The sequence below is a fragment of the Microtus pennsylvanicus genome, chromosome 12 (assembly GCF_037038515.1).
Source record: "Microtus pennsylvanicus isolate mMicPen1 chromosome 12, mMicPen1.hap1, whole genome shotgun sequence".
Classification (NCBI taxonomy): Eukaryota; Metazoa; Chordata; class Mammalia; order Rodentia; family Cricetidae; genus Microtus; species Microtus pennsylvanicus.
Genome location: NC_134590.1, coordinates 1308550 through 1322032, shown reverse-complemented (window position 1 = coordinate 1322032; position 13483 = coordinate 1308550). Strand labels below are relative to the sequence as shown.

The window sequence follows — 13483 nt, the reverse complement described above, 5'->3', positions numbered from 1 at the left end:
CGGACCACAGCTATGTTTCCAAGAAAACTAGGAAGTGAAAACATTTGCCAAGTTACAGGAGGCATCAGTGACAGAGCCTACAATGGACCCAAATAAGACGGCTCAGAAACGAGATGAGCCTTGCCGAGCACCTGCGCTGGGTGCACCACCCATGTCAAACAGTTCACAGCGGCCTATAACCAACCTCAAGATCTCCAACACCCTTTTCTGGCCACCTCAGGCACTGCACACTCACGCACATACGTGAATAACACACGCAGAGACACACATACAAATAAAAAATATTTTTAAAACACTCAGATCTCTAAATCAAAGGCCTATGATTTTTCACCTAGGAGCCTAAGTCCTATTTTATAGGTGAAATTCTCGGAGGGAAGAACTGAGGTCCCTGTGGGACCATCCAGGACTCTACAAGGCTTGGAGCTGAGTTTCACACACCTCCTAAGGTTTTATTTAAAACATATTAGCCAGGTGTCATGGCACACACCTTTAATTCCAGCACTTACGGGGCAGACAGATCTCTGAGTTGACTATATAGATATAATGAGACCTTGTTTCAAAAACAGAAAAGTTGATTGATTGATTGATTGATTGATTGGGGACTGGAGAGCTAGCTCAGCAGGTTTGAATGCTTTCTGCTTTTCTGGATGAACTGAGTTTGGTTCTGAGCACACATGCCGGGCAGCTACTCAATCACTCCAGTACTAGTAGATCCAATGCCCTCTCTAGTCTTAGTGTGTAGGTACGCTCATGTGTGCATATCCATGTGCAAACAACGACACACAGACACATAACGAAAAATAATAAAAATAAATGTTCTTTTTAAAAGGAATAAGTATCTCTGAGGCATAAAAGAAAGGGAAAATATGGATACTTGAGCAATTGATATCCACTCTGTTATTCCTTGGCGGCCCTCCAGTTCCAGCTTCCCCCACAAGAAAAAAAACAACAACAAAACACCAGTGGCCTTCCCCTGAATTTCTGACCTAATGAAAGGCAATTTGTTAATATTCTTAATACTTTATTAATTTAAAACAACATTCTAATAAATATAATCTAACATACATAATGCACTCAAGAAGATTTAGAAACATTTACAAAACCTCACAGTAGAAAGACTACTTCTCTCCTAGATAGCACACAAGGGGCAGGAGTCGAGGTTCAATGCCTTTGCCCCACATCTACCAGCCCAGGCTGGAAAAGGAGCCACTTAACAATAAAAACTGGATTTGCCCATGAATTTTTAACTGACCCTCCAGTTGTTTTTTTGTTTACACTTGCGAAGCCCCAAAAGTGTCAAGTGGGAAGTCTGAATATTTGTGTGGTCTTTTCAGAACTCCCTTGGAGGAGGAGGACACAGGCTCTCGCTCCTCTGAGGTTCAACTGATAGCATTTGAGGGGCAGGGGCGGCTGACTTCAATCTCTGACTCTCCAGTGCCCTACTCTGATAATCTGCGGTCAATAAACACTTGCTGAGTAGATGAGGGACATCTTGTCCTCAGAAACGGACCCACAGTTCCACCTCCTCAGATGACACCACAGAGGACCTCTGACTCCCTCTCGTCACCAAGTCCACTTTTTTTTTCCTGCGTCTTTCTGACAAGCTTGACGGTGGTGCTGCGTCTGGTGATTTCAAAGGAATGAAGCCCCTTCCCTAAACCAGTGTCTTCAGAAGAGTAATGCTTGTCCTTTCTAAATAACGCATCAGCCAGTGCCCAAAGTTTACCAGTTCTTTCCTGCCTGTGAGACAGAGCAGAAAAGCGAAAGCTTGGGACGTGCGAGATTTCATCGGATCCGCATCTTCAGACAACTGCTGTGGTTGTGTCTCCCACTCTGGGCTGACCTTTGCAAACGGAGTTCAGTCTCCAGCAGCTTTGGGAAGGAAGGTGAAGGGGGAAAGCTATAGTGAGCTTTGCGCAGGGGTGCAGGATCTGAGCAGGGTTGGGAGGCAGGCAGTCCTCTACAGTAGTGTTCGCAGCTGCTGTCGCTGACGGCCACGGGGCTCATTTGAGTCCATGCTGCGTCTCCCGGTGCCGCCTGAGATCCACCTTCCTCTGGAAGCCCTTCCCACACAGGTCGCAGCCGAAGGGCTTGAAACCCGTGTGCTTTCTGCTGTGCGTGATGAGGTTGGAGCTCTGACTGAACGCTTTGCCACACACCTGGCATTTGTGGGGCTTCTCACCTGCAAGGATGGAAGACCAAGGGCAGGAAGTATGAGCCTATGATAAAACTGGCAGGGACCCGTTGCTACCCGCACGCTCTTTCTAGCAGCTGGCTAAGACCTTCAAGACGTTGGAGGGTGATGGGCGGCAGCGTGAACCAACTCATGACCTGCAACTTGGTACCAGTAAAACACGGGTGCACCAGGTGGAAGGAGACTTTTTGAGTGGAGGCTCCCAGCCAAAGGTCTCAAACGGTTTCCTGCTAAACGGAAACTGAGCAAAGGCCACGTGCCCTCCCCAGCTGAATCCACCCCGGAGGACTCGCCTGCCTGACTTTTAGAAGCACAGGGCCCCCAGCAGATGTTCGGCAGGAGGTGGGAGGGGCCGTCCTACAGACCCTGTGACTGCTTTCGTCAGAGGAAGTTTTCAAATCTGAGTTTCCAAGTGGGTGTTGTTTTGTGTGGCCAGTGAAGCTGTCTTCTTTTCTCGCTCTTGAAGCACACGGGTTTGTCCAATGTCTTAATTTTTTAAAATCCACACGAGGGCCACAAATCACTTCTTAAGGTTCTTTTCTATCTTTACTTTCTTTCTTCCTCTCTTTGAGGTTTTAAATCACAGGATTCTTAATATGCCAACAACTCTTCACTACAGATTTCAGCAGATAACAGACACGCACGGAAGGGGAAAGTTTTAAAAACAGGTAAAAGGAAGAAAACCAACAGCTTTTGTCTCTCCCTGTCTTGTGAACTGGTTAAAATCGGGGTAAACAAACATATTCCCAAAGAGTCCCCTCATGACTCTATGGTTGAGAATTGGCCTTGGGGAAATAAAACAAGCAAACAAGAAAACAAAAAAGTGTCTGTCTGTCTGCTTGTTCTTAAGGAACCTCCTGTGTGTTCTTTTCTCTCTCTTCATACTTAAGATTTCCTGACAAGGACTCACCCAGCGAAACTTGCCCTATCCCTCAGAGTCAAACATATCTGAGGAATGAATTGTAGACATAATATAAATGTTTAATAAAGGCTTGAATGTGTCATTCAGTCAAGATTCTAGTTGCATTTTGATAAGTGTCTTGAATAACCTATAAAGGAAAATTTTGGGACAAAGGTGCATGACCAAAGGGATTTTTTTTCTCTGAGTTTTCTGATACAAATGTCTACACTGTTCACAAATTTTAAAACATGGATTGTGGGCTCCTGGAAGGCACTGTGATTTTTTTTACGTAGTTACTGATTTTTTATAAATACAGGCTATTACTATACAGCTCTAGCTGGCCTACAATCCACTCTGTAGCCAAAGCTAGTCTCCATGCCCAGGGATCCGCCTCCTGTGTGCCACCACACCCAGCTGTGATCTGATTTAAAGTGATGTTCATGTGCTCCGGTAAGGTCAGAGATTTTGGTCTCATGTAACCGTCATGTTGGCTGTCACAGGAAAGGTTCTTAGGGGCAGAGAATCACTTAGCTCACAAGCTTCTACACTAAGCCCACTCATCTGTGGCTGAAGTGTTGAGGAAGGAGTCCCAGGCTGGAAGCCAGAGCCCTGGGATTTACTCAAACTGACTCTGATAGATCGCTCGATGTCTGGACAGTAAAAGAACCCCACTTTACTATATGGAGCAGCAGGAAAACAAAAGGCAAGGGGCAATCTGAAAAACTTGGGTATTTTTAAAGCATTGTAAGAAGTTAGGAATAGTCATGGTTAGAAAACAAAATTGTTAATGCTTTGAAAAGAAGAACAAATAAGAGAAGTTTCCAACACTGACCAGCTCCCACAACTGAAAGTTTAATATAACAAACAGGTCGAGACCATATACATGTGAGACCTCAGACCAGCACACCTGAAGCTGAGCCCTGTGTGACCCTGGATAAGTTACCCGATCCTTCTGTGCCTCCATTTCCTCATCTCTAGAATGGAGATGGGAACACAGGCTTAGCAGAACGCTTGGTAGCATTTGCCTTCCTTTTTCTACTCAAACAAAACAAATTCTTATAAAAACTAAGTGTAGGAGCTACACATGAATTCTGATGGTTGTAGTAAAACCTAGGAGGGTTCTGATGTTAACGCAGGGGAAGATACTCCTTCAGACCCAATGACAAGGTCCCTCTGGGGGAGAACTCCTGTACCACACTGGAGCCAGAATATCAGAAGGGAGTTGTGTTGGCTCCCAAGCGCCTCCTACAAGCCCAGCCCCTTCCAGTCACCTGTGTGGATGAAGGTGTGTTTCTTCATGTCGGACTTCTGGTGGAATCTCTTGCCACAGTACTGACAGGGGTAGGGCCGGGTGTCCGAGTGAATGAGCAGGTGTGTGGACAGCGTGGACGACCTCTTGAAGCTCTTGCCGCAGATCTTACAGTCAAAGCTTCGTTCCTGCAGAGGGGACAGGAAAGGGAGAAGGGGAAATGCATCGCTCCTCCCTGGGGTGCCGCCCTCAACGCCAGGGACAGAATCCTCTCTTCCCTTCCTCCTCTGAGCCAGAGTCCTCTTCTCCCTTCCTCCGTTAGTTTCAATCCCCACCCATCCTTCAACACCTCCTTATTAACATGTCTTCTGCCAAAACACTTTTCAGCCACAACCCTCCACACCCCAGGGCAAAAGCATAGCTCCACCCTGCATTTTTGACACCCATTGGCAGATTTCTTCACCCTCCTCGAGATGACCCCCCACCCTAGTCACTGTGGGTTTTCAAGGAGATGAGCTGTTGTCCTGGCCACTTGTGTAATATTTCGCTTATCTCCCTCTCTTTAATCACCGTACGTCCATCAAGGACCTGGTGTGCTGCATGAGTCTCAGGTGTCTGAAGCCTTGGACTTAGGCAACAATTACTTATAAACGAGCGCAGCGCGTACACTGGATGCTGGAGCTGAGCTGAGACCCTTCCGTGCCAGTCAGGAAGGATGAAGGGAACACAGACAGTAAAGAAAAGTCGGCAGCAGCAAACCTTCCTGCTGTCCAACAGAACTGCACCGCTGGAAGCTGACAGTGGGGCAGGACCACACTCTAAGATTGCTGCAAACCCGGCCCTCTATCACCCACGCTTCTCTCTACACACCTAAATCAGAGCAAGCAGAAAGGGCACCAGAAGGAGCCCAGAGGCAATGGGAAAGTGGCTGGTGCTACAAGCGACTGAAAGGACCCCAGGGCAGCTTCCGGCCTCCAGAGCCCAGCTTACCTGCGAGTGCACGGCCTTGTGCTGCTCCAGGCTCACCGCATGCCCGAAGGTCTTGCCGCACATCTCGCACGCGAATGGTCTCGTGCCGCTGTGGGACCGGCGCACGTGCACCTCCAGCCCGTGCGGTGTGGAGAACACCTGGGGGCAAGTGGGGCCAGGGAGAAGGCCGCTGAGGGGGGTCTCGGGGTGTGGACGCTGGAGGGTCACAGGCTGGGGGCGCAGGCGCAGGGCTGAGAAGGCCAGGTGCGCGGGAACCTCACCTTGCTGCATTTGATGCATTTGTAGGAGCCACCGCCCAGCAGCAGGCGGGTGCACAGCAGTTCTGACTCCACCTTGACGCCCACGCTCTTGTCTGCGTGGATCTCGTGGCCGCGATCTTGGTACAGCCGGCCCGCTGCTGCATTCGGCCGTTCGTAGAGCCCTGCCGCCGCAGGCCCGAAGTCTCCGTAGAGCCCCAGGCCAGAGCCGCCGGTGGCTCCGCCCGCAGCACCGCAGGTCCCGGGTGGCCCCGCACCGGCTCCGCCCGCAGCCGGCTCAGGGCCGTACAACGGGGCCGAGTGGCCCGGCTCCCCGCCGCGCTCGCAGAAGAGGCTCAGGCCGGCGCTGCGCTCCAGGGCGGTGCACTGCCGGTAGCTCTGCACCAGGTGCCGCAGGTCGGACCCCGCGAGGCCGCTCCAAGCGTAGGGCTTGAAAGGCAGGGTGTAGGGTTGAACTTCGTCCAGAGACCGGCATAGCGACTTCTCAGAGGCTGTGGAGGCACAGAAGGCCGTCGGGTCAGGTTCGAGGCTGCTGGGCGGAGCAGTGATCAAGGTTCCTAGCTGGTTAGAACGCTCAGAATCCAGGACACCCTGGGGAAAACTCAGGCAGGCCCGCGGGACTTCCCGGGCCTAAGGCAGGGCAGCAAAATGAGGCTTAAAATGGCATAGAATGAGGAGATCGGAAAATTCGATTGGTTGGTTCTCTGGCTGGACCCCCAACACCTGCCAGTCCTGTTGGGAAAGACGCCTAGAGCTTTGGCCTAGGGTCCTGCTACAAGATCCTGACCTCTCCTACTCCCTTCAAATTCTCCACTTAATTCTTTTCCTTTTGCGATAAATTATGAAGAAGGGTCAAACAAACTTTGGATCGAGGCTATCTAGAAATACCAGACTGAACAGACTGAAATGGTCTTAAGATCTCTCAAAGTTGTGAAGTTGTTTAATGTGTTCAGCAAGGGGCAGCAGGCAAGGACTCAATCAAAGTACGCCTATACCTGATACATTTCTGATAAAAATTATTTTTACAGTTAAGAATTAGCCACCACCTTCGGGAGAACTCCCCTTCCCCCACACACGTCAATTTTGCTGAAACTGGATACTGGATGGATATTGAGTGAATGTACCGCACCCTCCATGGGGGGGAGGGCTTGCTCCGTGAGAGGTTGCGGGAGTCACACACACAGCCAGGAAGAACCCTTTGCTTGCAGGAGTAGATGAGCTATCTTTTAAAACCAGTACTATGACCTGGAAATAACCGACCATTGGCAGGATTTGTATTGATCTGCTCCTTCCTTACTTTTGCCAGGACCCAAGATACTCCCGCTCAACCCTAGTCAAGTAGTTTGCAGGAAGCTCAGTTGCTCCCTGGAAATGAACCCCTGCATGCTGGCCCCTGAGACTGGGTTTTCCTAGCAGAGGGGGGAAATGAAACTTTCAAAGACAGAGTCAAGGAGCTGAGATTTTCCTCGGCAACCTCGCTCTCCAGTGTGTCATCCGGGTCTGTCCGGCGCAGACTGCCAGGTCTCTTGTTTGTGGTATTCATGTCTGCGTCCTGAATTCTAGGTTCTGACAATTTCTAAACAACAAATTTTGGTCAGAAAATGAAATGTCAGCCAGGTGAGAGGACCGGCTCATTTGTCGCACCTGCCAGTTCCAGGCAACGAATAAAGAGGCAGCCTGGAGCTAACCCCCTTGGAATGAGACGGAGGACCCTTAGGACAAGGTGTCCAGTACGATGGGGCTTGATGCCTCCCTCTGGACCCCGTCCCGGTAGGAACCTGCTCCCTAAACAGGCTCTTGGCTTCCCTCTGTACTGCGGGGTCCCCGGATCTCTGCCATAAGACCTCGAAAACGGGTCCTTACCTGGAGACACCGAGGGAGAAGGGGACCTCCAGAAGTCCTCGAACTCAGAGCTCGGGTCACAAACGCTGCTTTCGCAGCTGTCGGGGGTCGTGGAGGCTTTGTCATGAGCCTCGGTCAGCTGAGAGTCGGGAGACAAACGGTCTTGGGGAGCCGTCTTCGCCTCGCCTGCATCCACAGGGTCTATGGAGAGGAGTCAGAAGGGAAGTCAACCTAAGCCTGGCTGGAGTCGTTCCACTGTGTCGCCTGCGTCCTCATCTCTCCACTCAGACCCGGCCGGAAGCCCTCCCAGATTCAAGGGTCTACTACTGGCCGGTAGGGGCATCTCTGGCAAGCTCGGCAGAACCGGAGCACTAGGAAACAAACAAACAAAGCACCCGAGGGGCGTTGGGGTAGTCTCCCCTGGTTCTAGGAAACAAGGTGGCTTGGAGCAGATCGGCGTCCCTGCCCCGCCCGGTCCCTGCGCGCCTCGCACCTGCTCTGCCCGGCGCGGGCACAGTCTCCAGACGGAGGGAGTAGTCTGGCCCCGGGGAACGCGGTTGGTGGTAGCTGTGCGCCTTCTTGCTCTTGACCAGGAAGGAGCGCGGCATGATGGCCAGCCTCTGGATGAATGTTTGGATCCTCAACCTGAGGTTACTCCAAGTTCTGAGAGGAGGCAAGAACCGGGTGGAAATGCGGGTCAGCACCGATGGCGGCTGTAGACCGCACCCAGGCCAAGGGAGAGTACGGGCCAGGGAGGAGAGAGGGAGGTCCGCGGGAGGAGGGGCTTGGCCCCCAGGCGCCGCGCTCACCAGGTGGCACTCGGACAGGTGGCGCGAGTCCGGGCCTCCGCTGCCACTGCCACGGCTCAGTGGTAAAACCTGTCCCCGAGATCTGGCTCAGGTCCCTTTCCTCGGCCCTGCCCACGCCCTAGCCCCTCCCCTTCCCTAGCAAAGCTCTCCCATCACTCTCCAGTCCGCAACTGGCCCGTTATCCCAAATCAATCCTGCAATGCCCGCCTGGTCCCTTCTGGACTGAGGACTGAGGAGAGCGAATGGGCCGCGTTGGATTAGATTAGTTTAGGTGGTCAGGGTGCATCTGTGGTTGGGACCCGGAAGGGGCATGGATGGAGACCTCCAAGAGTCCCGCGACAAACAGAAGCGAAAGAGGGGCATACTAGGCAGGACTGAAGGACTGGTTTGCCCAGGGATTGTGTGCAGCTGAGGCTGGAGCAGAGAGCGGCAGGAAGCCAGAGGGACAGGAAAGTGAGGGGTGGGGGAGGTGGCAAAGGACCAACCCTTGCCCCAGGAGAAACGCCCTCTGGAAAAAGTTAGCCTGGAAGCCAGAGGTGGTGCCGGCACTGGCCAGGGGAGTGACCGCTGTGAAATAGCCCAGACCCGGCAGGCCTAGCCTCGGCAACTATGTCCCGGGAAGAAGTATTTTTCGATCTGCTCACCAATGATCTTGTCCTAAGGAACTTGAGGCTGAACTGCGTGTGCACAGACTGCCAAACACGCGGCGCCCAAATCCGTGGAGCAGCAACGGTTTAGGGAGCCAGTCAGATGAAACCGGAGCGCGTGCGAGCGATCAGTGGCCAGGAGGCCCGGGGGGGGGGGGGGGGTGTCTCTGGAGCCAGCACGCCTGAGAGCTGGCGTCGCTCTCATTAACCCCCAATCAGTTCACCTAATCTCGGGTCGAAACCTGAACCCGGCGGGGAGGCGGGGCTGCTACTGCGTCCCAGCTCCAGGTCGGTTCGGGGGAAGTGGAGGAGACCCCGACCGTGAGGAGGCCTAAGTTAAACGAATGTGCGCCTGCCTCCGAGGTCCAAGGCGATGGGGTTCGGTTCCGAAGCCGGCGGGAACGGCTGAGCGGGCTCAGGGACCAGGGCTCAGGGAAGTCCTAGACCGACAAACACCTCTGGTCCTTGCTCTTCGGCTGTTTAGACTGCGGAACCGGAGCTGCTTCGCTCCCAGGGCACAGTACAGAACACACCTGACGTCCCCATTTAAAAGGAGACTAGGGATCCCTGCTCCAGATCCCCAACCCTAGTGTGCTGGAAATTTCTGCAGGAGACCAAGGCTCCAGAAGGCCTGGGGCGAGCATGTCACACTCCTTGGTCAGATTCGGCTCCCAGGACCCGGGCTCCGCCTCTTAAAAGCCCCTGACTGACTGTAAGGCCAGAGGCTCCAGCCAAGAGACAGTTCTTAAAGCAAGTAAGACGGGAAGGAAAACAGAGCAAGGGTCTTGGGGGCCTTGGTGAGGCTCAGGCCGGCGTTGGCCAGGAACAAGACTCGTGGGAAGCAGAAGGGCTGCCTGATTCCGCGGTGGGTCGGCGCGTCAGCAACCACGCGGGACACGGTAGACACGTCCTCGCTCCAGCCACAAACCTACGCCCCTCTAGCACCCTGGAGGGCTTTGCTGGTTCCGGGTAGGAGGGGTAGGGGGGATGGCAAGGCCCAAGGCCCGGCGCGTGGGAAGGCAACCTCGTGCTGCAGCTGGCGTCCAGGGGGCGGGGCGGCACGCTCCTGGCACTGCGGCCCGCCAGGCTTCCCCTGGTCATCTGAGGCCGGGAATTAGGGACCTGAAGGTAAAGGCGCTCAGAAGCAGTATTCCAGAGCCCAGCTGCCGCCACATGCCCACCAGATGGTTCCTTCCCACGTGGATCCCACTCCCTAGCTAACCTCCAAACCTTGTGCCCCCTACTCCAGATCTTTCGCTGCACCGGTTTGGTGCCTTCAGAACCCAGCCCCCGGAGCTCTGCAGCAGGTGGGGACCCGCCAGCGCCTTCGGGACGTCCCCTAAGTGGCAGTGTCCTCCTACCAGTCCACCCCCGCCTGGGCGGGAGGCACAGCAGTTTCAGCAAACCTACCTGCGGGGTCAGGGCGCGGGCACCGAGCTCTGAGAGTGTGCAAACTGAATCTTGCTTTCGGGAGAGACTGATCTGTCTTTCTGACTTTTTTTTTTTTAATCTCCTTCTGAGCTCAGCCCCCAAAACCGCAAACTTCACTTCCTGAGCGTTAGAGGCGCTCGCTAGCCCTCTCAGACCAATCCCCATCCCCCAGTGGGGAGATGGGCCACGAGCCACCTTTGCGCAAGGGGTCAGGAGGCGACGGGGGGGGGGGGCATTCTTGCGGCGAGCTTCATGGGCACCCCCTCAGCAACCCTCCCCAATTTGTTTGTCTGTGGGACCAGGGGCTATCTATGGAGGACCCAGGAGGTCTGAGTACCCAGCACTAGAAATAACTAGAAAGAAAATCGAAATATTCTTGGCTCATGGAGACTTCCGCAGCGAGAAGTCACAGATTCAGGACACAGATTGACGGGAGCGGCGGATGCAGGGGGCACTCGGCTCGCACGAGGTCTCTCTGGCCCTCTGGCTGTGGGCACCCCAGCCCTGTCGCCTGCTTAGGCAGCGTCGCCCCCGGATCGCGGCCGTGAATCACCGGACCCCGGTGCCGCCGGCGTGGAGCCCGGCTGGTGACCACCGCGTCCGCAGAGCGAAACCTGCGCCGCGGCCCCGAAATAGCTTGTTATGGAAACACTTGAGGATAAATACGCCCAACGAAGCTGAAAATACCTTGACACCCAATCCCAGAGGTTTGCTCATTTCCCTTCGGATTTAGGTAACGGTTAAATTTGGAAGAGGTGGGCGAGCGCCGACCCGGCGAAGAAGGGCCGGACTGGCGGCGCGTCCCGCGGGCGCCGGTGGCATCGGTGGGCGCGTCCTCCCCTCCCCGGCCTCGCGCTAGCTTCCGGTGGTCGGAGCTGCGAAATTAAAGGCGGCGCGGGGGCCGAGGCTCGCCTGAACCCGCCCTGCGGGGCCCAGGCCTGGGAGGGGGGGCTGATTTGGCGCCTGGGGCTGCTGGCCAGGTACTGGGCCTGGGGGACACTGTTCTGAAAGGTCAACCCCGAAAGTAATTGCAAAGTGAGGGCTTCGGGAATAATGTCCACCGTGGGTGGGCTCGTCCTCAATGGAGGTGTGGAATTAGCACTTAATAGCAGGGGGGAAATACCCAAACTTCACTCTTATGCAAGAAAAGAAAAGAAAAGAAAAGAAAAGAAAAGAAAAGAAAAAGTAAGAAAAAAGAAAAATGCAGTCACTTGAGACTGTATTATTATGCTGTGTGGTAGTGCGTGCACTGTGCACGCTAGGTGCCTTCACCCTCTCCTCCCTTGTAGGGGTGAAGCCGCTATCGGCACTGTGCTCTTCCAAGTAAGTTGGGCTGGGTTTTGAGCGCTATTTCGTGCACTATAATTCTGCAATGAGACACTGGGGGGCCAGCGATGACCCGCAGAGCTTGGCGGGGAGAGGGGGAAACCAAAATATGTTCAAGCGTTTGTCTTGTTAGATATTTGAGAATGAAGTCCTGGGATTTGTACTTGCTAAGCACATGGCAATGAACTAAACCTGTATCTATCATTTTTTAGATTAATCCAAAATCGTTATAAGGACAAAAGGCTTTTCCATAGGAAAAACGGCTATTTTTCACTGTAAAATGTGGGGAATATTTGGTTAGCATTGCTTCGCGTGTTTTAACAAACTGAGCATCTTATCTACCTCCTGCAGCATAGACCAGTGCTGCCTGCTAGGACACACATCCTGTCTGCTAAGTTGCCCTCAGGTACAGGATGCTCAGCACACCCTTTCTTTATAGATCATGCAATCTTAGAAGGGTCACACATACGGAATTAGCGAAAAGGAAATCAGGCATTTCCTATTAATAATTTATTTATTGTGTGCTTTGTCCTGTCCTCTTCTAAATATCTCAGAGTAGTTCCCAAGTAAATCCTTCCCTTGTTATCTTGTATTATTTTTGACGAGGGAAAAAAAATCAAAATTTTAGAAGAAAATGACAAATGTGACAAAATTGAATTTGTTATTAACCAAATTACAAAAAAAATAATGATGAAACTGTTTTTTCATAGACACAAGCTCAAAGTCAAAATTTCCCATCCAGGCTCTCTGACTAGTCAGCAGTTTAAGTACTGCTGGAGGACCCATGGAGGTGTGCTAGCACCTCAACAACAATAGAGCCCTTCCTTAGGCCAGCCTGAATCATCCTGTTTCATATTGCTGTCAGCAGCCTCTTGGGATTTCTGACTTGGAAATAAAACTGGGAACTGGGGCAGGGGTCCTCTGGAGCAGGTAAGAGGCAGATGGCATCTCTACAGGCTGGGCCATACACGGTTAGTCTACACCGAGTGGATCCACATTAAAGCAGCTAAGGCATGAGGAAAGGACTCCTTGAGGTATATGTGTTGTGTGTGTTGAGACCCATCCTTGGGGAGCATAAGAGGAAGGCAGGGAGAAGGGACACAGAGAGATCAAGAGGCTAACAGGAGAAGGGGGGTGGCAGGAAGCCAGACCTGACTAGAACAGTCCAAGGACCTGTCTCTGGCTTAGCACTTCAAATCAGTTCTTTTTATTTTATACTGAACTGAAGGTAAAGAGAGTATCAGCCAGCGTGCTGCGAGCTTTGCAACACACACACACACACACACACACACACACACACACACATGGGGGGGGGAGAGAGAGATGGAATCCTCCTCTTCATCTTCCTTTGACAATGGAAATCTGATGAAGACAGAGGTACTTGAAAAAAATACATTTACTTTTTTTTCCAAGCAATTTACTGATTTTTATTTTAAAAAAGTAATATTAACAATACGCCTGTAGATGCTTAATGCCAAATGATTTTGTCTTCCAAACATCTCAGGTATCTGGCCAGTCAGCTGTCTGTCTGAAGGACCATTCATATCTATTGAGAAGGACAGTAAGGATCTGGCATGCAGACTCATCTCGGTGCTCAGGAGGCCGAGGCAGGAGAGCCACACCTAAAAATTTAGACTTACTTTCAAACAACAAAAGGCTTAAGACATAAAGTATGAGATATTACTCGTTGCTGCTTGTTTCTTATGGTAGCTTTACCGGTAAAATGCTCTCCTGGAAGGCTTGGGAAGAGTAGAGACAGAAACCCCGGAGAGGGCACTGCTTGCACTCCCAGCATGCATTCCGGTGGTGTTTGCCTCCTTTAAGTAGCTCAGAAATG

The 13483-nt window shown here is 52.4% G+C and overlaps 1 protein-coding gene across 3 annotated transcripts; it reads right to left on the bottom strand.

Annotated features, from left to right (window-relative positions):
- Nucleotides 1–758: 758 nt before the first annotated feature.
- Nucleotides 759–10383, bottom strand: Gfi1 (growth factor independent 1 transcriptional repressor). 3 transcript variants are annotated; one of them, XM_075943375.1, is made up of 7 exons: nt 10300–10383; nt 7927–8096; nt 7455–7634; nt 5595–6082; nt 5335–5472; nt 4367–4532; nt 759–2182 (listed from the first exon to the last, which is right to left on the bottom strand). In XM_075943375.1, exons 2-7 carry the CDS (start codon nt 8039–8041, stop codon nt 2004–2006), a joined length of 1266 nt encoding a protein of 421 aa, XP_075799490.1. In that variant the 5' UTR covers nt 8042–8096; nt 10300–10383; the 3' UTR covers nt 759–2003. The 3 variants fall into 3 exon arrangements, with proteins under 3 accessions (XP_075799490.1, XP_075799491.1, XP_075799489.1); XM_075943376.1 differs by lacking the exon at nt 10300–10383 and adding an exon at nt 8243–8315; XM_075943374.1 differs by lacking the exon at nt 10300–10383 and having other exon boundaries at nt 7927–8151.
- Between the last annotated feature and the right edge of the window lie 3100 nt (nt 10384–13483).

Bases quoted from the DNA above. Each gene is read 5' to 3' on its own strand.
- Gfi1 (XM_075943375.1), bottom strand. From the start codon at position 8,041: ATGCCGCGCTCCTTCCTGGTCAAGAGCAAGAAGGCGCACAGCTACCAC. The intron at 6,083-7,454 runs GTAAGGACCCGT...GTGCCTCCACAG, and splicing joins TTCTCCCTCGGTGTCTCCAG to CCTCTGAGAAGTCGCTATGC. The intron at 4,533-5,334 runs GTAAGCTGGGCT...TCCCCTCTGCAG, and splicing joins ACAAGGCCGTGCACTCGCAG to GAACGAAGCTTTGACTGTAA.